The sequence below is a fragment of the Sprattus sprattus genome, assembly GCF_963457725.1.
Source record: "Sprattus sprattus genome assembly, chromosome: 1".
NCBI lineage: Eukaryota > Metazoa > Chordata > Actinopteri > Clupeiformes > Clupeidae > Sprattus > Sprattus sprattus.
In genome coordinates this window covers 23,922,557-23,947,357 of record NC_137920.1, presented here as the reverse complement: position 1 = coordinate 23,947,357, position 24,801 = coordinate 23,922,557, and the positions used below count along the sequence as shown (strand labels likewise).

Here is a 24,801-nt window from a genome sequence, read left to right as displayed (position 1 = left end):
ATATACATTGTTTGACAGAATAAGGAAAGTGCTCATGAATGTTATATTAAATATCTATCTTTTGCATGGTAAATTGTTGAAAGCTGGTGCTGTGCATCTCTGCTTGTGAAGGTTTGTACTATGAAAACCCACGCACCTCCCGGCTCCAAATCCCGCGATGGACATTTGAACCAACCAATCCCGTTGTATTGTAATTCACTGCAAGACGATTGTTTTTTAAAGCAACCAATGGGATGTGTGTACATTACAAGGTACAACTTCCGGAAATATGATAAACTTGGGCCTGCCCATGTGAAACACAGCAGTGATAGTCGTACCTGAAGGATTACAACACCGAAAGGTAAGACTGAATGTACTGAACTCAAAGGTGGTCAACTTCAAAATGTTGTTCACGTTTGCTTCAACTTGACTTGAACAGGTCACGTTAAATAATGTTCAGATATAGCTATTTATAAATACATATGAATTGAAGCAGTTTTTACAAACCATTGGAAGACCTCGCACTTGTTAGCTTGATTGCTAATGTAGTTAGCTAGTCGTTTGGTCTGATGTTAGCTAGCTAGCTGGTCACTGCGACATGGCACTAACCTAGCCGTAATGTTTTAGATATTATTTTCAGCTATACATAAGCTAGTTAGAATTTACATCCATAACATTATCAAGACGTACTCCATGTACTCTATTATTTTTAAGGAAAATCTTAAAGAAACATTGCTCTTTCGTAGGATATTCTAACGTCAGGATTGGTGTAGATTGAATGGGCTAGGCTAGCGTATTTCGTCTCCCCATAGTTCTAAAGGTTTACCGTTAGGCTAGCTGATTAGCCTTAGCTAATATAGCTATACTATAGGCTGTAAAGCTAAGGGCTCTGAAGCCGGTTAGTGGGCCAACGTTGTTTTGGTTGAAGATATTCCATGTAACGTTTAAACTTTGTCCATCGTAGTTAAGATAAAACTTTTAAATGATGGTGCATTAATTGTAATTGAATTGGATGTTTCATATCTAGCTAGCTTGGCAAGGAGCTCGTTCATAGTAATGACGTTTCAACTTGGTGGGGAAACGATAGGTGCCACAACATGGGTTCAATCGAGGATTAAAAAGCTAACAAAATGCCTGTAGCTAGCCATAAACATTCAATTTCACTATTTCAGATGATTTTTTTTGCACTCTACGACGTCTACCAGAGAGAAAAACGTATACTGACAGACCGACCGTATTGAGTTTACCTCCGTCCTACTTACCTTGCTTTTCGTTGATAAATTACCCCACTGAATGACTTGAAGTAAAATACTTTTATACTACAACTATTTGATCAAAGCAAGTACGATTGTCATTTAACCTAACACATATAAAAACCAGGCCTGGCTGTGTTGGTTTATGGTCAAGGCACATAACAGCAGCATAACTCTGCTTCATTAAGGTTACACCTCATTTTATGAAGGATCGGATTAAAGCTTGGTATGATAAAGAGTCTCCAGTAAAGGCTGATTGCTTGTTCTTTGTTGTACTTTTTGTTAGGTATCTACACTCATAAATGTATTGTTTTTTGGAATCCGACAAGCACTGTCAGTGGATGGGCCCAAGCTAAACCACCATTAAGAAGGCTGATGTGGAGATGAAATGTTGTTTGGGATAGTTGCTCCACAAAATTACACCTTCAGAAATGTTGGGGTTTTGTCTTTCCATGAAAAAAACCCTTCATGGTTTTACATATGCTTGGAAGTAACTCTACACGTTTGCCTCATTTAGAATTCACAGAGCTAAATTAATGAAAATGCAGATTGGGTACACCTGGCTTCTGATAGCTCTTGTTTCAACATGGCCGTATGCTAATGCTATGTGAAGCCCCACCCCACAAGTTCACGGGTTTGGTTCCTTAGGTGTGGGGACACATGAAACCCAGGGTGTCTGATTCCATTACTGGTACTCTGTAATTCCATGGTGGAAATACTCAAGTCATGGTGTTGATAAAGTAGTCGCAGTGAATAAAGTGACCAATTTGAATACATTGAGTTTTTAATTCAACCCAGAACTAGAAAACAAACATTCCACAGAATGTCTGACCATTTTAATCCAAACAATCCAACCAAGTAATTGATTAAATGGTTGCGTTTCTGAGTCCTCATGCCAAAACCTAACTTCTCTTGTGTTTGTTAATCGTCAGCATGGCCGAGAACGACGTTGAGACTGAGCTGTTGGACTACGAGGATGACGAAGAGCCGCAGACCGCCCCGGAGAGCGCGACCCCCGTGGGCAAGAAGGAGGTCAAGGGCTCCTACGTCTCCATCCACAGCTCCGGCTTTCGCGACTTCCTGCTCAAACCAGAACTCCTCCGTGCCATCGTTGACTGTGGCTTCGAACATCCATCCGAAGGTAACGCCACTTGAGGACCAACACTTCCGCTGTGTCGCAAACAGAAGTCGTTTCAAATAACGCCTTGTTGCTTTGTTTCCCTGTTTAGTTGTATGAGCTCTGTAGTCGTCTGTTTATTGTGTGGTGTGCTAATTTTAAAGCGCACTCACACAGCACACAACCCAGAATTTATAACGTTTTTGTCCACAGGACCTCATAAATGCGTATTAATATTTATAACGTTTGTGTCCACAGTCCAGCACGAATGCATTCCTCAGGCCATTCTGGGGATGGACATCCTGTGTCAGGCCAAGTCTGGTATGGGCAAAACAGCCGTGTTTGTGCTCGCCACCCTGCAGCAGATCGAACCCATTGATGGACAGGTGAGTGCATCCAATTTTATCGGTGCGCTTAGTGACAGTGTGTTTGGTACATTAGTGACTGGTACACTGATGAAGTTGGGTGCGTGCGTAGGGGTTCAAAACACCTCTATCCTCCACCTCTCATTCATTCATTCATTCATTCATCCTGTCTCTGTCTTGCTCTACTTCACCTCTCTGTTCTGCCTTCTCTGCTGTCTTTCACTCTGTCCTTTTTCCACCCCTTGCCCTCCACCTCTCATCCTGCTCTTCCTCTCCCCACAGGTGGCCGTCCTGGTGATGTGCCACACGCGCGAGCTGGCCTTCCAGATCAGCAAGGAGTACGAGCGCTTCTCCAAGTACATGCCCACCGTCAAGTGCGCCGTCTTCTTCGGCGGCCTGTCCATCAAGAAGGACGAGGAGGTGCTGAAGAAGAACTGCCCGCACATCGTGGTGGGCACGCCGGGGCGCATCCTGGCCCTGTCCCGCAGCAAGATCCTTGCCCTGAAGAACTGCAAGCACTTCGTCCTGGACGAGTGCGACAAGATGCTCGAGCAGCTGGGTAAGGATGAGGAGAGGAGAAGATGGGTGTCCGAGGGCGTGGGAGTCGTTTATGTTTTGAAAATGTAGCTTTTTAGCGGAAGGGCCCTGCATTCGTATTGTACTCTTGACTATTGACACGGCTTTATCCATGCTCATACTCCCTGGGCATCATATGACCTTGTTGTTAAAGCCTGTTGTTCTCAGTCACATGGTGCAGAAGGGGCAAGATGCTAGAGCAATGGGGTAAGGATGGTGGGGGGGGTGGAGGTGTAGTAAAAGAGATGGGAGCAAATAACATTTAGTCGTTTTGCAGACTCTTTAAGCCAAAGCGCTTATCAGTAGTAACAGTATTTACCTTGACCGTGACCTTCGGATCCTCTCCATGACCTTGGTGGTAATGCCACCTTGCTTGACTACACGGCACAAAAAGGAATGTTGTCTAGATTGGGATGTGATGAGTTCTCCGGGGGACCTTTGTATGGGGACTGGGCTCTGAACGCAGGGTGAAGGTTGCCTGTGTTCTAACAAATTGGTGCGTGTGTCTGTGTCGTGGTTTAAAAAAAAAAATATATTATTATTATTATTATTATTATTATTTATTTTTTTCTTCTCCCTCCTGGCTAGTTTGATTAAGGAATTGCTGCTGGAGGTTTTGTTTTTTTTGCCTCCCCTCCTTCCTGGCTAGTTTGATTGCACAGTGTCTCAAAGCAAGCCAGGCCCCATGGCAGTAGTGAGATGCCAAGTTGTGATATGACGAGTGTCCAGGAGGTTTGCTTTGGCCCTGGCGGGGAGTTTTTGGCCGCAGGTGCAGGTTCCTTTTTTTTTTTGTCTTGCTGCCATATGGCATTTGGACATTTTTCAGCCTCATTATTATTATTATTATTATTATTATTGCACAGATCTGGATGTTTTTGCCCGTTTGAATTCCTGCCATTTTCGGAAGCCAACACTGAAAGGTCAGATCTATGGGAATGCCTTGTGCTGGGGAAGACTGCATTGAGTGCATATGAACTCTTTTGCAGACGTGTTGTGATCTTCAGGACAACTACTGCCTGTGAGTGTGGAGGCTGACTGACTCGACTGTGCCTGTGAAGACTGTAGTGGAGGACCGTGTGAACACTCTGGCAGACATTCTTCCGGCAGCGACTGTAAACTTGACTGCAGTGAAGGAAGTCTGCGTTGGAAGACCTGTGGGTTATTGGCTACAGTGGAGGACCCGTGGTTTATTGGCTTCAGTGGAGGTCCTGTGGGTTATTGGCTTCAGTGGAGGTCCTGTGGGTTATTGGCTACAGTGGAGGACCCGTGGTTTATTGGCTTCAGTGGAGGTCCCGTGGGTTATTGGCTTCAGTGGAGGTCCTGTGGGTTATTGGCTTCAGTGGAGGACCCGTGGTTTATTGGCTTCAGTGGAGGTCCTGTGGGTTATTGTCTGCAGTGGAGGTCCTGTGGGTTATTGTCTGCAGTGGAGGACCCGTGGGTTATTGGCTGCAGTGGAGGACCCTTGGGTTATTGGTTGCAGTGCAGCATGGTTACTCTTGCAGACATGCATCCTGATATCTGATTGGAGAGGCTGGCTGTGTTTGCCTTGTGATGGTTAAGACTGCAGTGGAGGTGTAATGCGTTGCTGTGTGTGTGTGTGTGTGTGTGTTCTCTTGCAGACATGCGCCGTGACGTGCAGGACATCTTCCGGCTGACGCCCCACGAGAAGCAGTGCATGATGTTCAGCGCCACCCTCAGCAAGGAGATCCGGCCCGTCTGCCGCAAGTTCATGCAGGACGTGAGTACTGTGTGTGTATGTGTGTGTGAGTGTGGTATACCTCCGCAGACTGCGCATGGCACAAATTCAGTGATTTAAATTTGAACAGAGAAAGGTTCAATTAATCACAGTTGATTTGAATGAATCAAAGCTGATTAGATTGCCAGCAACAGTATTTTAAGGTAGATAGCCATTGCTATGGAGATTAGAGTGAAGTGTTAATTATGGGGGCCATTGCTATGGAGATAAGAGTTAACTGTTAATGAAGAAGGGACTGGTAAATCTATAGACCTCTGTAATATAACGCTGTTGATTCACACAACATAGAGATATTATTTCAAACACTGTGATTAAGCTTGTGTGCTGAGGGGTGTGTCTGCAACAGCAGAACAAGTATACATTGGAGACACACATTTTTGTGTGTGTGTGTGCGCATAGGTAAACATCCGTGTTGTGCAAACAGACAGTTTTAAGTACACTTCAGGCCTGAGAGAGGGATGGAGTGTGTGTGTGTGTTTGATTACCTTGAGTGTTTTTTGTGGGTGTGGTGCAAGCTCTACTCTGACCTTGTATTCAAAGTGTGAGATCGATTTAAGCACCTTAAGAGTGTGTGTGTGCGTGCCTTTTATTTGTGTATGTAATCCAGCTTGACCTCACATCAGTCTTGTCACTTCATCAGCTATTTAAAAGATTGCGTAGTTGAACCAGTCACCTTTTTGTGTTTAATAAATAATAATAAAAGGCCCTGCAAACATGCTTTGCTTGTAGATGAAGAACCGGCCGTCACTGGTATTGATTTTAGAAGTGTATGAGTGAGATTGGACTGCTGTTATGTTATTGGTCCTTAGTACGTAGGACTTCTGGTGTTGGACTGTTCTGGTGTTATTGGTCTTTAGGAGTGTATAGGTGATAGGGTTGTGCCGATGGACGATATCATCTAAATATTTATTGTTGCTTGTCACCATGTTGGTTATTAATAGTATTATTATTGAGTCATTACAACCCCACCCCAAGTACAAGTACACTTAAGTACCTGTTAAAGGCGTAGACTTCCATTTTAATCCAATACACTCCACATGCGCTTATAAAAACACCTCTGCTGTTTGTGGACATTACATTTAGTCCTTTAGCAGACGCTTTTGTCTAAAGCAACGTACAAGGGAGAAAACAGTGAAGCAACGAGCAATCGAGACAATAAATAGGCCTACTAATTTACATAAGAAATAGAATGATTGCTTGAGGGTTCCGGTTATGGCGAGGTGCTAAAAGGTCGCAAATTTTAAGCTCTACCGCTGGAATGTAATTTAATCCTACAAAACTAATCAGAATATTGTCCAGACACGCAACACGTGTTTAAGAGTACCCAAAGTTAAAATGTTAGCAGAAAAAAATGAGAAGAGAAAAAATCATATTTACATCCACACTCGCATGCATGGCCAGAGCCAGTGATGACTTTTGTTTTAATTTCTGACACCTCGTGTGAGCTGCATAGCAGTAAGTGATTAGGATTGTCGGTCTGAGGCTACCACACATTCACACACGCACACATCCCCCCCCCGACGAGACGATATCATCGTCCATCACGATGTTTCAATGTAAACTTCTGCCAAATAAGGAGACATCGCCAAACCCTAATAGGTGAGATTGGACTGCTCTGGTGTTGTTGGTCTTTAGTAGTGTATAGGTGAGATTGGACTCTGGTAGTGTTGAATCAAATGTATTTAGTTTTTTATAACGTTCAGGCAATTACAAAATATGGCTGTTTAATTACACCTGAGCATAATTACAATGCTCTTGATGAGCTACATCAGGTGTTGCACTGATTTGGTTGTGATTTTACAGAGGAGTAGGGTTGAAACCCAACTCTGCATGTAGGGAAGGTATGCAGAGTTTCCTGATGAGTTTTAGTCTGTGTCCCCTGCCAGTAATTACTCTCCATAGGGCCATGTAGGTGCAGGCTCTGAGAAACATGTTTTGTGAAGGTGTCGTGTCTCAAATCAAACGCACATTAGGTGTGTCCTGACAAGGAGGTTAAGCTTGTTGCAGTGTGTCCTGATTAAATGAAGCCATGCTCCTGTTGAATGTGTTGGGTTTGTCAAAAACACGTGCCTGTGCAGGGTGTGATGTCCCGTTGTGTGTGTTGGTAGCGTTGTTTGTTTCCTTTCAATGTTGTGATCATCATCATACCCCCCCCTGTCCTAAAACTGTCCCCCTCCCAGTCTAATGTTGTGGTCAGTCCCAGCTTGTATTCATGTTGTGTGTGGACAGCTGTTTGGGTCTGTATCATGTCTGATCATAATACCTCCATTCCCCCAATCTATGCAGCTGAATTTTCAAACACCAGTGTATCAGTAATATAAGTGTTGTGGTCAGCCGTTGTTGGTTTTCTAAGTGGGTTCATGAGAGTCCCTCTCTCCCCCCCTCTTCAGCCCATGGAGGTGTTTGTTGACGACGAGACCAAGCTGACTCTCCACGGCCTGCAGCAGTACTACAGCAAGCTGAAGGACAGCGAGAAGAACCGCAAGCTCTTCGACCTGCTGGACGTGCTCGAGTTCAACCAGGTGAGCGCCGCCCGCTAAACACACGCCTTTTATATACAGGTGTTTATATGCAGCAGTACACTAGTGCTTTAAGGGAAACCTTAAATCTTTTTTAGATGTTTTTTGGACCAGTCTTTTGCGAAGAACAATTAACAATCCAAATTGGTCCAGTATTGAGTGAGAACGCTATAACCGGTAAACGCAAGATGGCTACTCGATGTAATCCCATGGCGCTTGCATCTGCGTCAAGATCATAGTAGCTGTGTGACTGACATAAAGCTTGCTATGGGTGCCTGCTGCCTTGGCACAATTACATCTGAGTTTCCATGGCAACTGTGCCCTGCTGGACTGCTTGGCCCCCTCATCGCTGCTTGCAGCTCTGTTTAACAATTATTTTAAGTTGGAGAATGCATCTAAGAAATGAGAATTCTATTACTAAAAAATAAATAGCACTTCCTAAATGTCAGTTATTGAGCACTAGCATATTGTTGCATGTATGAGTGGGCGGGTGTGGGCAGCAGCTTCTCAGTTGTTGGTCTCTCCTTGCTAAAAAGACAGTTACTGTTGCCATTGGCTTGTTTTGTAGCCGGGGGTTAGCGGCAGGTTTTACAGTAACTCAGTAAGGTGATATATGCCACTCTTCAGAGACTGTGATTGAAGTGTGGTCTGGCCATGTGGGTGTCCTTTATGATGGTGGCAAGTGCCCCCATTTTCATCAGTAGCAGTCCTTGGTATGCTGCGTGCAGATTTTTCAAAAAGTTCCAATTCTCTGGATGTGGCACAGAGGCGACACGCGCGGCATTCAGAGGTGTATTGGGTTTCTGTCTACAGCTGCTGTTGCATGGCAACAGATGGCAGACGATTGTATGGCAACAGACCTGGAGTGGAAATCTGCTGTAAACACCTCTAAATTCCTGAAAGTCGTTCACGAACCCTCCCTCTCCCTCTCCCTCTCGCGCTCTCTCTCGCTCTCCCTCTCTCTCCCACTCTCTCCCACCCAGGTGGTGATCTTTGTGAAGTCCGTGCCTCGCTGTGTGGCCCTGTCCCAGCTGCTGGTGGAGCAGAACTTCCCTGCCATCGCCATCCACAGGGGCATGGAACAGGCGGAGAGGTGGGTACACACACACACACACACACGTAATGGTCATATAGTTCCCAGTAAATATTGGACAGTATATTTGCTTGATATGGCCTTATGGGAATGTCAGAGTGCAGAAACGAAAGATGGGATCATTCCAATGACTTACAATTATGTTATTTACAAACATTATACTACCTTTTAAGGGGTAGCCCATAAGATAACCCCACGTCCTTGTCTTGCATTTCCCTGTAGACATCGTCATAGGCCAAATCAGTAGACATTGCCCGAACCTAACTAGTATATTCGTTCATATTTAGGAAGTGTTGTTCGTCCACATTTAGTTGGTGTGCGCTTATTCATATTTTTTTTTTTTTTTTTGTTTTTCCCATTGATATTCAATTCAGTTACACTCCAGCTGTTTACCACCAGAGTTCAGTATCCTGCAACATGGGTCCTCATGTGAATGTTTTGGCGTGTTATTATTTGTGATGCCCACACAGTTAGTGTGAAGATTGTAGGTTACGCTGTGGGCAGATGGACTTCAAATTCTCCAGGTTGCATCCCTGATGTTAAGTCTTTCGCAGCAGAAGTTAATTGAAGTAATGAATGTCCTGTGATCTCATATATGTGTGTGTGTGTGTGTCTCCGTCCTCTACAGGCTGTCGCGCTATCAACAGTTCAAAGACTTCCAGAGGCGGATCCTGGTGGCCACTAACCTGTTCGGCCGAGGCATGGACATCGAGCGGGTCAACATCGTCTTCAACTACGATATGCCCGAGGACTCAGACACTTACCTGCACAGGGTGAGCGCACACACGCACGCACACACACGCACGCACACGCACACACACACACACACGCACACACGCACACACACACACACACACACACACACACACGCACGTTTGTGTGCTGTACATCATCCCCATGTATTTTCTTTTAAAATGTAATCTAATATTGTAATCATGTAGAAACATGTGCACCTAAAATGCAGTTAAATTCTTAATGACTATCTGATAAGAGTAGAGGAATGGATTGTTAAGGTATGGAAAGAGAGGGAGTTTGCCATCATTTGAGGCGGCCTAACCACTAGCACCAGGAATTAAAATTGCCGTTTGCCTTTTTACGTAATAAATTTTTTTCTAACTGTATAAATATATAAGTGTTCACAGAATGCAACAGAGGTTGTTTTTGCCTCTAAACTGATCTGAAAGCAGGGGTGACCTGGCTCTTTAGCAGTGTTTGGGTATCTGACTAAGTCATGCCGTTCCTCTTGGTGTGGTAACAGGTGGCGCGTGCAGGCCGCTTCGGCACAAAAGGTCTGGCTGTCACGTTCGTGTCTGATGAAACGGACGCCAAAATCCTGAACGACGTGCAGGACCGGTTTGAGGTGAACGTGGCTGAGCTGCCAGAGGAAATCGACATCTCCACCTACAGTAAGTTTGTCGTGTGTGTGTAAAGTAAGCTCGTCCACTTTGTGTGTGTGGGTGCAGTTGGGGTCCTTGATCCCATCCCATGGTTCAAAAGGGGTTTCTAGCGTTCTTACTGTTTCTCACTCAACCGGCTTAAAATTGATTGCAGATCTGACGTAGCATGTGAAGCAGAATTTTGCATTTAATGGTTCTTGTTTCCCCCCCCCCCTTCTCTTTCGTTCTTCTAGTCGAGCAGTCCCGATAAGCGGTCCGAACCATCTCTGTGGACCCCGAAGATCCCCTGTTGTTACCCCACCGACACCCGCCCCACAATACATAGCCTCCTCCCCCCCCCCCCCCCCCTGGGTTTTTATTTTATTTTTTATTGTTTGTTTTAATTCCATCCGTTTATTTTTACTCATGAGCTTTTGGCGTGGTGACGGGTGCCATTTCGGCACGACAGTTTTGGCCGTCATGTTCGTGTCGTACGAAACGGCGCCAAACCCTTTAGATCGTCCACTTCACTTCTCACGGTTTCATCTCCTCCTCCTCTCACTCACCAAGTGTCTGTAAACAGATTTAACGTTTTATTGTACTGTGCCCTTGGCAGAAAGTCAGGTGTTCTTATCGTGGACGTTCATTGGTTTTAAAAGGAAATTAAAAGATTTTATACAATGTCCGCTGAGTATTTGTTTTTTTTATTTTTGTTTTTTAATTAAACATACATTTTATTCAAAACCATCAATGTGTCTTCTGTTTGTACTTTTATTGGATGTCATGCATTGCTGTATAATTTTGAATAAGCCTGGGCAAAATAATAATTCTGTCGCTATGGTGAATTATTCTGGAACATTAATTGTTTTAATAAACTCAAACTCATTTCACTGCGATATGCAGTTGTAATAAGTTAATTTGCCGATAACACTGGCAGTACACCTAATGTTCCCTAGGGGTTATGTGATGCTAGCCAAGTACAGATAATGTTAATAAATCCTTCAATGCCAACTGCTATAGATATTGGTGAAGGAAAAGTTAACTTGCAAATACTGACCATGCATACTCAGTGTCCACAATTCCTTGGTCTTGTGACTCTAGTCCTATACGTTCACACTTCAGTTTAATCATATTTTATACACATTTTACTATTGCTGTGTGATCCTTAGTGAACAAACACAGCTTTATACCATATAGCTCAATATCACAATAAAGCTCTGCTATTGGCTACTACTACATGCCACCACTCCAAGTGGTGTTGTAATTGCCAAATAAAATACACGGTTCTTTCCTTAGTCTATTTTCATTGACATGTGTTTACCACTGATAAGACTGCATATATATTTGTGTTTATACAGTTGTGGGATTGATAATTGTTTGAATCTGCAGCTTAATGGTTAGAATTTTGTTATGAATAGTTTTGTAGACCTAATGAAGGGGTAGAGTTGGTTTTGATGGGGGTGGGTATTTTATTTTAATAGAAGTCCAATGCAGTTGCCTACAAAATATTTATATTAAATATTTCTAAGGAATGGTTAGGCTTACTGCTAGGTGGTCCTTTTTGAAAAAAGAGCCTTTTTTTATGTGAGTATTTTTAAAACGACTGTTTAAGTTTAAAGTGGAAAATAGCTCAAATCTGAGTGCTTGTTTTAAAGTAGTATTAAGGACAAGTTCACTGCATAGGATCGGCCACAAGGGGGCGCCTGTGATTGGCCTAGTCTCACTCATGCTCCATGCCCTCCCAGACCTGTATTGCCTTGTCAGTCGAATTTCGCTGGCACTCTTAAATGTGAAATCTGAGCTGTCTGGTTGTATCGTGTCTCCGACGGTCATGTTCTGCGGGGTGTTTGGCAGTGTGTGTTTGTGTTTTGGTCAGAACAAACAAGCATGTTGTGGGTTTCAGGGGGTGGTGGAGTTCAAACGCTGTCAATATGATTTTAAGATTTCAGTTTTTGTGAAATCAAAACTACCAGCTTTGTTTAAACAGCTTAACTGCAGTCGCTTAGTCAATATGATTTAAGATTTTAGTGTTTGTGTAATCAAAACTACCAGCTTTGCTCAAACAGCCTAACTGCAGTCCCTTGGTCAATGTGATTTAAGATTTCAGTTTGTGTGTAATTAAAACTACCAGCTTTGTTTAAACAGCTTAACTAGTCCTTTAGTTTTGTAGACTGCCTCAGCAGGCTACCCTTAAACTCAATCTCATTGCTTACACTCTCAATGTTTGTTATTTCTTTCAAAGAATGAAGGCAGAAATACACAAAAATGAGCTTAGCTGAAATAAGATTAACCAAAGAGAATAGAACGCCATTAGACTTTGGCACAAATGTGAGTTTTATTATTAGTCCCTCTGGGCCAACTCCAGTACAGCTCCAGGACATCACAATGAAATCCAGTCATTTTACCAGACATTAGCCTGATGGATGGAGCCTCTTTGGATTCCTCCATATTACAAAATCATTTGTGAAACAAAAACCAACTGTTCCCAACAGCTCGTCATCAACCCTGTGCCGTCTTAGCACGTAAATCACGTATAGCCATCAAAGTCAGTGCGTCGTGTGGGGATCAGAGTAGGCCACACACATGCTGTCGTGATATAGCGGCACGGAGGGGTGAATGTTCTCAAATGTCTGAATGCAGAAAAAGACGCTTCCAGGAGAAGCCTGTTTGCAACTCGTCACTTCTGTTACCACGTTGCCTTGTGACGAAAGTCAGGGAGGGGAGGGGGGGTGGGGGGGGGCCCACTCAGGCCTGTATTATATACAGGTTCAAGGGGCACAGAATGTTCTGGAAAACAGTGCCAATATCTGTTTGCTTTGAGATAAATTTGTGAGTCTTGTGATGTTTTTTGCCTGTAAGGATTGGTTTCCATCCCACCATTGCTTTCTATGGCATGACGTGAGCTACCTTGTGAGATATCTAGTTTTTGTCTCGGCAAAGAAACTTTCAACATACTCGTAACTAATGAATGAACATGGTTCAATCACAGCGACAGAACAGACGATGAAATTTAAATGGTCATTGTCAAACTCATTGTTCAACTTTTGTTTGAAACATGTGTATCAGAAGTACTACAAAAAGTACTCTTACAAACTTTAAAAATACTTCAAACCTTAGTACGACCTGGAAGATTTTCGTGTTGTTCGTTGCCGAGCAATGAGTCATTGCAAGTCCTATGATGCTTGCCTGTACCTCCTGGCCTGACCTCTGAAGTTTATTTCTAGAAGTTTCCCTGCCCCATTTAAGCTGAGCCTCTACCTCAACGCCCACCCACACTGTCTTTCACTAAGTCACTACTGCTGCTAAATCAACCAGACAAAACACAAGTAATATGTGTGTCTGTCTGATTTATAGTATTGTTTTTCGAAATCCAACCCAAATTAGGCCTTGGTATTTTTGGTGAAATGCCTAAACATGCGTTAGAGGCATTGTTTTAAAAAAGAGTGACGTGGGGAATTCTTGAGCTTTTTTTGCCCCCTGATGTGAATTCCGGCCTTTCATCGCATAAAAGGCCAACGCCGCTCCGAACTCACAATCAAATTCTGAAGAGGGAAAAGCAAAACCCTCGACTTGATGGCTGCCTCTGCTGCCTTGACCCCCCCGCCCCCCCGCCTCTCCCCATCCCCCGTTTTTAAAACGGAGGTGAAGTTCCGCACAGTGCTTTTTTTGGAAGGAGGCGAGTGAGCGAGCGAGCGGACCACTCCTGTGTCCTCGAGCGACGGCTCGTTTTCGGTTACCCTGGCATCGGCCACTTAAACGAGCCAGGCCCAATCTATAATCAGAGGCACACCACACAACACAGACATCTCCCGCTCTCTGGAACGGTCGTCTACAGACCACACAGGCAAGAAGGGAGGGAAGTGAGAGAGAGAGAGAGAGAGAGAGAGAGAGAGAGAGAGAGAGAGGGGGAAAAAAACAACAAAAGAAGTCTGTTCTTAACTACAGTTTTCCTGACTGTAGGGAGGTGAGCAGAGTCTCTCACCCACTATTTACACACACACACACACACACGCACATGCACACACACACACACACACACACACACACACACATACACACACACACACATACACACACACATACACACACATACACACAAAACATGTAGTATCTCGATATACATCTTGGAATAAATAATAATATTACAAAGTTTTCAGCATGATAGGGGTAATTGCTTTTAGGCGTAAGCCTACTCTTTGGTGAGAGCCAATCCAGGCTTGACAGTCAGACTTTATCTTTGGTTATTCCTTCAGATTCCTTGAAGTCTTGGTGGTACTGTATGCTCACATGCATAGAAGGGAAGTAGCCTTACTTCATACATTCATTCAGTAACTCACTCACTTCGGTGAGTCAGTCCTGGGATTATCTTCGTTAATACAGCACCTTTAAAACATCGTATATGGAAGCACGTCATTAGATGATTATGTCCACATTATGCAGTCAATCAGATTGTCTACTCGGGCAGAGCCGGACGTATATATTAACATATAACTGGAGACAACCATGGTCAAATGGAGGGAAAAAATGCAGGTGGGAACCATAAACGCTAACATGGGAACCATAGACACAAACATGGGAACCATAGACGCTAACATGGGAACGATTCACGTCTACAGAGTTAAAGGCACTGACGGCATGGCATGTCAAAACCAGCCCAAACTTCTCCTCAAGGTGGGAAAAAAAAAGGTATTTTGAAGGTATTTAAGTCTAAGAGCCAGCCTTGAAGCGTGCATTTCCAGCTAGCCTCCAGTCAACTATTTCAACCAGTCGTCTCTAAGCTGCACTCTCATTATGCAGGTGCCGAAGTAACGTCTAGTCAAGCGAGACTAACTCAGGCTGGACGTGTCTGTGCGTCGTGTCTGTGCCTCATGTCTATGTGTTGTGTCTGTGCATCGTGGCTGTGCGTCGTGGCTGTGCGCCGTGGCTGTGCGTCGTGGCTTTCCTGATAAGTTAGGCAGCAGAGTTATGGGTTACAACTAGCCAGCTAACTGCTTGAGATACCAAAGAATACCTCAGAGAGTGGTATAGTCCTGCATACTGTTGCTTTAAATGCAGGTCATTCAAACACAGTCCATCGGTGCTGGCACTGGACTGGACAGGGTCAATCTATTCTCAGAGAGCTGCGTTCATCACATAGCATCCACTCAAGGGTATGTTTGTATGTATAAATGTAATGGAACAAATATATACACCTCTTCCGACTAGATAGTTGGGGATTAATTTGCGGCATAAGTGGCATAAGACACCTAAGCAAATAGCTGACCTTTCTCTTGTTGAGGAACCTCTGCTGGGAGCAAGGTATTCCCAGTGAGGTACATGGAAAAGTGTGTGAAGGGGGGAAAAAAGTAAAGAAGAAGAAGAGAAGAGAAGAAGAAAAAGAGAACTAAATATAAACCAAATTAAGCCAGTCGAATTTAGGACATCCGGAAGACCAAAGTCTAACTCCAGGCTAGGAACTTGAACTGCCCCGACTGTAGTAATAGTGATCTACTCATGTTGCAAGTGACGTTTATACCAAAAACAAACCAAATTAAAACCCTTACTCAAACATGACCCCAAATTGGGACCTTGTCAATCAAGCTATCTGGGTCCAGGATCTCCTGACCAGATGAGTCTGAACTTAAAGAAGAGGCCAAACCAGCCAACCTCAGATTCTCCAATCCAGGAAACCCGCCTCTAAGCACTGTAGCCCTGCTGAACTACACTGGAAATGTCCCATTCATGTCAAACAAGGGGATAACCCTCCCCCTAAATCAAATCAGGACAAGTATTCTCCAAGACATCCCAGTCTCGATCAAACCGATCGTCCCAAGTCAGGTTAAAAAGAATTGTCCTCGTCGTCCACTCCTTTCAGCTCTCTCTGTCTTTTCCCAAAAAACAGTCGTCTCCCACTTCTCTCCCATGTCTCTTCCACGTCTCTCCCACGTTTCTCCTGTGTCTCTCCCTCTCTCACACAAACACACACTTTCTTTCTCTCTAGTCCAGGAACTTGTGTGTGTCTCCATACATCCAGCGCTTGGGGGGCAGCGCCGCCTCGTTCAGGTGTCCGCAGTCGTCGCTGCAGCGGCAGGACTGGACGAACATGACCGCCCGCTCCACGCGCTCGCCGCCCTGGCACTGGAAGGGCACGAGGACGGTGCGGGTGCGTGTGGGCTGGCAGCAGCGCCCGTCGACGCACACGCCGCAGTAGTTAGGCCGGTAGAGGCGGACGCTGCGGCAGCCGGCGTAGGAGAAGCGGACGGGCTCGGGGGACTTCCGGGTGCGGCTGCACTTCTTTCCTTTCTGCATGGATGGAGGAGAGAGAGAGAGAGGGGGGTGGGGTGGAGAGAGAGAGCGAAAGAGAGAGGGGTGGGTGGTTGAAGGAGAGAGAGAGAGAGAGAGAGAGAGAGGGTGGAGGAGAGAGGGAGATGGGTGGGATGGAGAGTTAGAGACAGGGGGTGGGGTGGAGAGAGAGAGAGAGGGGTGAGGGAGAGTGAGAGGGGTGAGGGAGAGAGAGAGAGAGGGGTGAGAGAGAGCGAGAGAGAGAGGGGTGGGATGGAGGAGAGAGAGCGAGAGAGGGCAGAAAAGGGAGTGAAAGGTGGAGAGATAAAAGAGAGTAATGCAAGGGTAAAGGAGAGAGGGGAGAGGAGCGTTGGGGGAGGAGAGAGTGATGACAGGGTGAAGAGAGAGGAAGAGAAGAGTGAAGGGGAAAAGAGGGAGGGGAAGGGATAAGAGAGGGTGATGACGGAGGAAGAGAGAAGGGGGTTAAGTCAGAGAAGAGGCGGGAAGAGTGAATGAGAGAAGTGAGGGATGAAGGTTGATGAGGGTTGAAGGAAATGAAGGTGGGACAGAGAAATGAGAGAGGGAGAGAGACGGGGATGGAGAGACAGACAGGGAGAACAGAGAAATAAAAGATCACAATATTGTTCCCCTGCAACAACACATTATATTGGGAATGTTCATGTTTATGTGTCTATAAAACCCAAGAATAAGTAGCTGGAATAACAAACTGGTTGGGGCTGGAACAGCTGCGCTGTGCTGCTTCTCGCATAACACCGTTGGGCAACACTGGCACTAAAACATAATACTGCCACAAAATATTATATTGCCTATCTTTGTCTTCGAAACACTTGCCTACTGCATCATGAAAAAGCCTTATACGGCCTTTCATAGCTGTCCCCAAATCTGCCCAAAGTTTCATCTGCCTTTAAAAGGTGTTGTCCTTGATTATAATGTATTACACTTTTTTGGAAAATTCAGTGAAATTCTTCGAACGTTCCTCTTCCCCAATTCAATAAGTTCCTATTCTCTCTATTCTGTGTGCTCTATAAAAAAAAAAAAAAAAACACTTTTGTTTGCGCAAAGTCCTGGCACTGCAAAGGGGACCAAGCCAAATGCTATTTGCTGACGGGAGGGGTGTGTTTAATTGGCTGTTGAGCTCAAATGTCAACAACCAAATGTCTCCAGCATTAAGGACACCACCTTTAAATACACTCTGTGTGTGGAGATAACCATTCTCCAGCATAAAGCACCACCCCTTTAAAGCAGGCTGATAGAGGGAACCCCCGCCCTTCGGGCTGGTGAGTGCCCTGAGGCGATGTCTCCACACACAGAGTCCCTGGATCACAACACAAACAGTTGCCGTTATTCTAGCTACCGCACGGCCCATTGAGTTCCAATCCAGGCATGTTTGTTTAGAGTCAGTCTCAGTGCTCCCAGGCCTGAGAACCAGAGGAGTGGAGGGGGGAGGGGGGGCATGCTGACTGCGTGCCCAGAGAGAGGCACTCGGAGATGGGCACTGTTCTGGAATGCGTTGGGGGTGGTGGTGGTATTTTGGTGTGTGAAAAAGAGAGTGAGAGAGAGAGAGTTAGAAAAAGAGGATGACGATGAAGTGCGTGTGTGAGAATATGTGTCTGCGTGTGAGTGAAGATGTGTCTGTGTGTGAGAGAGGGTGTATGTGTTTGTGTGAGAGAGGGTGTATGCATGTGAGTGTCTGTGTCTGTCTGTGTGTGTGTGTGTGTGTGTGTAGGTGTCTCTGTGTGTGCATGGCTGAGTGTAAAAGAGAGTGTGTTTGTGTGTGTGTGTGTGAGGAGGGGGGGTTGGGGGTATGGGGGGATTTGTGTTATATTTAAACGGACATCAACAGGAACGACTGGATCAACTAGTTCCCATGTGCTATTTCTACACCCTACAACAGCGTTGATATTTTTAAATATAGGAAGAAAACTAGATTAGATTTAGATAAATTATACTGACATATACATTAATATCTATGTGTATATATAGAAGCCTAGTTGTGATGGTAATAACCGCTGTAGTGGCTAATAAAGGGGAGGTAGTAGTTCTCTTTTTTTAGCGACTGGGAAGAGAAATATGACAGATATGGTAGGGGCAGTGAGTGACAGGAAGAAAAATAGCCGTGCAGCATTCCTGTTGCTAGGGTGACAGGGGTCAGATGCACTGGGACACATGGGCTACATTAGTTAACATCGTCACTCAGACACACGGGGACACATAGGTTACATTAGTTAACGTCGTCACTTCGATAGCAGAGTGTGCTAAGCACTAACGGTTATATGGCTCTCCCTCAACAAGTTAGTGTGCTTTTTTTCTCTTACAACATCGCATGGCCCCTAGAGTTTTGTGTAATTTCATATAAGGTGTTCATTATATGTTTATATTAGAGTATACCCAAGTGAGCAATAAATAGCATTACGTTCTACACATAAGTATATATTACACTATATATTACATCCTACCTAAATCTGGCCCTAAAGTGGCTCTGATACGCCATGAATCTGGCCCTAAAGTGGCTCTGATCCGGCACGTATCTGGCCCTAAAGTGACCCTGGTCCAGACCCATTCCAGAGTAAGGTTTCCCCCAGACCTGAACCGAAGAGTTGAGAAGAGGTCAGTCAGGTGGCCCACTACATAAATGGGTCGAATAGAGTCTGCTCTGTTCTGAACAACAGCCATGTGATTATGTTAGTGTGGTCCATTGTGACCCAAGCCAAGGTAAGCACCACAAGATTATTTTTTACTGTTGAAATCTGTGACCAATCATTGCTGCTAACCGTTTTCACAAACTAAACACATCTCCCTATTGGCTGACAGACAGTTCTTACCTTGGGGGGAATATCCAGCGAGCTGCAGGGCCGGATGTTGCACAGACGGGTCTCCTTCTGCAGCTTGCACTGGGCGTTGCCGTTGGTGATGCGGGAGGAGACGCCCATCCCACAGCTGCTGGAGCACGCCGACCAGTCTGTGGTCTGGACCACACACCTCTGAGCAGGACTCCACACTAGGAGGGAGAGAGAGGAAGAGATGGAGAGAGAGATGGAGAGAGATTGAGAGGGAGAGAGAGGAGAGAGGAGAGAGAGAGAGGGAGGGAGAGATGGAGAGAGAGAGGAAGAGAGAGATGGAGAGAGAGATTGAGAGGGGGAGAGAGGAAGACATGGAGAGCGAGAGAGTGCAATAAGAGAGGTAGAGTGAGAGAAAGATGGAGAGAGAGAGATGGAAAGAGAGATTGAGAGAGACTTTGACTTTTCACATCCCTACATAGGAGCATTGTTCTGAGAACACATTAAAACCCTTAATAGTTACTAGAGAATAAAGTCACCATGAAGAGTAGAGAGTAGAGAAGAGTAGTACATACAAGCAAGTACATTTAAACATACAAGGTTGTGTGTGTGTGTGTGTGTGTGTGTGTGTGTGTGTGTGTGTGTGTGTGTGTGTGTGTGTGTGTGTGTGTGTGTGTGTGTGTGTGTGTGTGTGTGTGTGTGTGTGTGTGTGTGTGTGTGTGTGTGTGTGTGTGTGTGTATGAGAGAGTGGGAGAGACAGAGATAGTGAAAAACTAATAAAACCAGTCTATATCCCCAAGAAGTCTCCAGGAAAGAAATATATATATTTTAATTTTAAGCCTTTCATGCTATTCCCCAGACTACAAAAGCTCCCCTTGAAACAGAACATTACAGACGAATTAGTCTTAATTTAATTAAAGCGCAGTTAAAACTTCATGTGATACTACTTAGGCAAAACTGGAATCATGGCTTTCCAACATATGGTTGACATTTGAAATAATACTAAATGCGATTATTCGTAATGTAATATAATGCGATTAGACATTCAGAATTCACGCTGAGCTCCGTTACAATGCTATGCTCGTAACCTTGCCTCAGTGCCAAGTCCTGTCTGCCATCTCCATTGCATTCGGCCTATTCGACTGGACCGCCATGGTGCCGCACCTTTAGGCTAACGCCTACCTGCGCAGTGAACCAAGAGTACTCCACTCAACCCGACCAGTTAAATAGAAAAAAAGTCCTTGGTGGAGTACGACAGCGTGAGCACTCCAGAGAAGCTGACTGTGCCGTGCTGCTTTGTAACAGGAAATGTTAGAAGGCATCAGTCACAACGATGACGATGATATGATGATATTTCAGCAACTGTTGGGTTTCCAAGGTTGTCCGTATTTCTGCCTGTGGTCTACACTTATTTAGGTAGATCTAAAGCTTACAGTCGTACGCTATAGTGTTACATAACGTATGAAAATATTTTAGGTTGTATGATAAAAACCTCATGTATATTAACCAGTGCTGGCCATTTTGATTGATCACAGGATTTTGGCGCACTGAGCTACACAATAGTTTCTCTCTTCGTGTAGAAAGGGCCAGGTGTTGGACGAAAAGTGGTGTAGCCCCAGTCATCACCATGACAAGACTACAATACCCATGATGCCTTACTCACCTGGCAGATGCTTGTAGCCCTGCTCGTCTGCCCAGTTCACCACCCTGTCTGCCACGTTGTTGCTCACTCTATTGTCATCCAAGCGGTATTGCGTTTGGCTGCGGTCGTCGTCATGGTGAATCTGGTTTGGATGCTGTCTGGGTCTTGGCTTCTGTTTCTGTTTCGGGGGCAGCAGGGGTGGCAGCGCCCCCTTGTGGCACTCCACGCTGAAGCAGCACTGCCCGGGTACGCGGACCAGGCTCGGGTAGGGGCAGTCGGGGGAGGCCAGGGGCAGCTGGTTGGTGCAGAGAGGGGCGCAGCCCACGGCACCGTCCACACAGGTGCACTGGTGTTTGCAGCCCACGCGGAAACCCTCGCCGTTCTGGTACATGCGCCCGCCGTACTCGCAGCTACGGCCCTCCAGTTTGGCTGTGTGTAGGAGAGAGAGAGAGAGAGAGAGAGAGAGAGAGAGAGAGAGAGAGAGAGAGAGAGAGTGAAAGAAAGATGGGTAGGGAGCAATATGAGAGAGAGAGAGAGAGAGAAACAGAGACAGAGAGAGATACAGAGACGTATAGAGTGAGAGAGAGAGAGAGAGAGAGAGTGAAAGAAAGATGGGTAGGGAGCAATATGAGAGAGAGAGAGAGAGAGAGAGAAACAGAGACAGAGACAGAGAGAGATACAGAGACGTATAGAGTGAGAGAGAGAGAGAGAGAGAGAGAGAGAAAGAGAGATAGTGATAGGAAGATGGGATGGAAGATGTGATAGGGAGAAATAGTAAGTGTCAATGCTCCATATAGGTTTTCAGACACAGTTTTTCTCTGAATGTGACCCAATGATGTCTCTACAGTGATGTTAAGGCCGTGTGCTGATGGATGTCAATGTCTTCCCATATTGTGTAATAATGATTGTTTCTTATAATTATTTGCCAGAATGTCCATATGCCACACCCTATATGCTACTGAACTAAAAACAAGCTGAAAGCAACGTGACAAGAGTGTGCTGCACGTGAGACAACCTGAGAAGACTGTGCGGCATGGAATCAAAAATGGCCGCCTTCCTGTCCGGTAACCATAACAATCTGCCATAACATTCCAAACAGCGGGTCAAACCGCCCACCCTAGAGAAAACCCACACCACCACGGCCGGACCGGTGACGCCTTTGGGACTCCTCAAATGCACGAGCGAAGTGTTACCTTACAGCATTTGAGTGTGCTCTCAAAATGTCTGCCATATGTGAGTGTGGTCACACACATACACACACACACACACACACACACACACACACACACACACACACGCGGTCAGTCATGGCGTTTCAGTGTTTGTAGCGTGACCCACCACCTGAGGGCTCCTTCTACCAAGGCTCCTCTGACGCGCAGACACAACCCCCCGGACACTGGACTCCCCACACACACGTGCACAGCAGGCCCGTCACCGGGGTCAAAGGTTAATGAAAGGGCAGTGTCAGGGCAAGTGAACGGGAGCGGTGTCGGCTTGAAGAGTCATCTGATCCCACCACACACACACACTCACACACACACACACTCACACACACACACACACACACACACACACTCACACACACACACACACACACACACACGCATACATACACCTCAGCTGAAGCCGGACACAGGGGAGGTTATTTTTTTTTGGGGGGGGGGGGGGGCTATTCTCAGCGTGCCTGTCTAGCCCCCGGTGGCGTCGCTGCCTGTACTCTAAAAATAAGATATAGATAGAAAATAGATAGAAAAAATCCCCCTCTCTTCTTCCAGTCTCTAAGCGTGTAAATAGCATCTTTACAGGGGATTACCCACCCCTGCACTTGATAAGGGTGAGGCAAGGTGTGAGAGTGTGTGCGTGTGTGTGAGAGAGAGTGTGTGTGTGTGTGTGTGTGTGTGTGTGTGTGTGTGTGTGTGTGTGTGTGTAAATAGGTGTGTGTGAAACAGGTATGTCAGTCTGGCTAAACCCACCCATCAAAGCACACAAAGGAGAAAGGTGTAGCCTCAGCATGAACCTTTGAATGTCACTACAGTCAATGGAGGGAACAACGTTTGAGACGGGTAACGCTTAAGACAGGAACGAGATAGAATATGTCAGAAAGAAAGAAAGAAAAGGCAGAGACAGGAAACAAGAAGAAGAAAAGACACTTTTCAAAACTCCAGACCGATTTTCAGTGTCAAAGTAAAAACCAATTCTGAAGAGGAAGAAAAGAAAGCAAAGACTGTGATTGGGCCGTCACTATACAGACGCCCTAAGGCAATGGTAAGCCTGTGTGTTTAGGATGTCCGGAGACACTGGGTTACATTTGTTTGAGCATTTGTAGAGGCATGCAACCAATGGGGGCCTAGTTCTACCTAGGGGTCCAATTCATGAATGTATGAATCATATACATAAACTAGCAGTCAAATCCATACATTGTATATTAAGAGTCCAATGCATGAACTGGAGTCAGATCCATGAATATGGCAACAGAGTCAAACCAATAAAACCATGAGTCAAATCAGCGACCCTGGAGCCTTACCCCATGACCCTGGAGCCTTACCCTACGACCTTGGAGCCTTACCCCACGACATTGAAGCCTTACCCCACGGCACGAAGGCAGACAACACTCTCAAAATGATCAAATCTTCCCAATGGACTTCCAGACCTCAAAGCAACCCCCATGCTATCAGTCACACCAGCATGGTCTGGACACAGTTGACCATTAATTACCACATAATTACCATATCCTGCATTCCAGCACGCCTGGCTGCTTACTACAACCTCTCCCATTGTTACAATGAGAACCAAAGGATGCCTGTGACTTCGAAGTGATGTGCATAAATATATATTAATGTAGTATATTCATCCCTGGTCCTTCACTGATCCTTCTGATGTGATAATGATCGCATTACAATGGAATGTATCAGCACATGATTGTGTTTCAGACTAGAATCTCACTACTTTAGCACTGCATATTAATCAGCCTCCTTGACAGCTCTGCTCGTACCGTCTTACTCTCTTTCTTTCTCTCTCTGTCTCTCTCTCCTTCTCTCTCTCTATGTCCCCGTTATTTCTCTCTAGCTCTTCAATTTCTTTACATTCGATTTTGACATTCATGTTTTATCAGGTTTATTTGGCCATTCAAGCGTATTTGGTTTAATTGGCATCCAACCTGTTTATTCAATTGTTATTACAGTTCTACTTAAAACCCAAATGGATAACTTATCGCTTAGCATTGTAGCACTAAACTGTTAATTCATTAACCATCCATTTAACAGCTTGTGTTCCCTGCCATTACTGTGCCACTAGCTTATATACTGCTTGGTAATAATGGAGGTCATTTAATCATTTCTTGGAGTCAGATTAATTATATGTTCCACAATTGTAACTACTCTAATGCACTGTTCTATCCCATAAAGTTCGGCCTCGTTAAGCCTTCCAGCCTGGTGTTTTTCCGTCAATTTGGCCGTCTTTCAAAGTTGGCAAAAGAAACCAACGATCTTCAAACTCATTAACTCAAAACTCATGACATTGGAACTAAGCCTGTAAACATTGGACTAATTGTGACATGAACTAAGCCAATGAACACTGCCATCAAACTTGTGATGTGAAACTCGACATGACCTTTAGGGGTCACCGAATTCCATCCCCCCGACCCCCCTAATACACACACACACACCTCGACAGACACCCCAGGTGCTGGCGGCATCGTTGCCATAGTTACACTCCAGGCCCTTGTGGTGGTCGCAGGGGCGTGCAGCGCTGCAGTCCTGGTTGAGCTGGGCGGCGCACACCCGACAGCAGCCGCAGCCGTCGGGCACAGCGCTCACGCCAGGCGGGCACGCGGGGGGCACAGAAGGGCACCGGCACACAGCAGGGCAGCTGGCACCCACCTACAGAGAGGGAGAGAGAGAGAAAGAGAGGGGGATAGAGAGAGAGAGAGGGAAAGGAAGGGGGAGAAAGAGAGACATAAAGGAGTGAGAGAGAGATCGAGTTATCTTGGGGTGTAAATCGGACTTTAGTCGGAGATTAAAAATCCAGATATTTAATATTACATGAAATGGATCTTCGATTTAAATCG

The 24,801-nt window shown here is 45.3% G+C and overlaps 2 protein-coding genes across 2 annotated transcripts in view; one reads left to right on the top strand and one right to left on the bottom strand.

Moving 5' to 3' along the window:
* The first annotated feature begins 286 nt into the window (after window positions 1–286).
* ddx39aa (DEAD (Asp-Glu-Ala-Asp) box polypeptide 39Aa) lies at window positions 287–10,767 on the top strand. Its single transcript, XM_080835857.1, has 10 exons — window positions 287–340; window positions 2,165–2,373; window positions 2,608–2,735; window positions 2,997–3,273; window positions 4,910–5,028; window positions 7,437–7,568; window positions 8,549–8,658; window positions 9,287–9,431; window positions 9,917–10,064; window positions 10,289–10,767. The coding sequence occupies exons 2-10, from the start codon at window positions 2,166–2,168 to the stop codon at window positions 10,303–10,305; spliced, it is 1,284 nt and encodes a 427-aa protein (XP_080691983.1). The 5' UTR covers window positions 287–340; window position 2,165; the 3' UTR covers window positions 10,306–10,767.
* Window positions 10,768–12,340: 1,573 nt separating this feature from the next.
* LOC308375032 (CCN family member 1-like) overlaps window positions 12,341–24,801 on the bottom strand; it is a 14,177-nt gene continuing 1,716 nt past the window's right edge. Inside the window, exons 2-5 of the mRNA XM_080851056.1 lie at window positions 24,400–24,613; window positions 20,757–21,164; window positions 19,139–19,314; window positions 12,341–16,316 (exon numbers count right to left, since the gene is read on the bottom strand). Of these exons, the coding sequence (XP_080707182.1) occupies window positions 16,011–16,316; window positions 19,139–19,314; window positions 20,757–21,164; window positions 24,400–24,613 (1,104 nt within the window). The 3' untranslated portion in view covers window positions 12,341–16,010. The remainder of the gene's footprint in view (window positions 16,317–19,138; window positions 19,315–20,756; window positions 21,165–24,399; window positions 24,614–24,801) is intronic.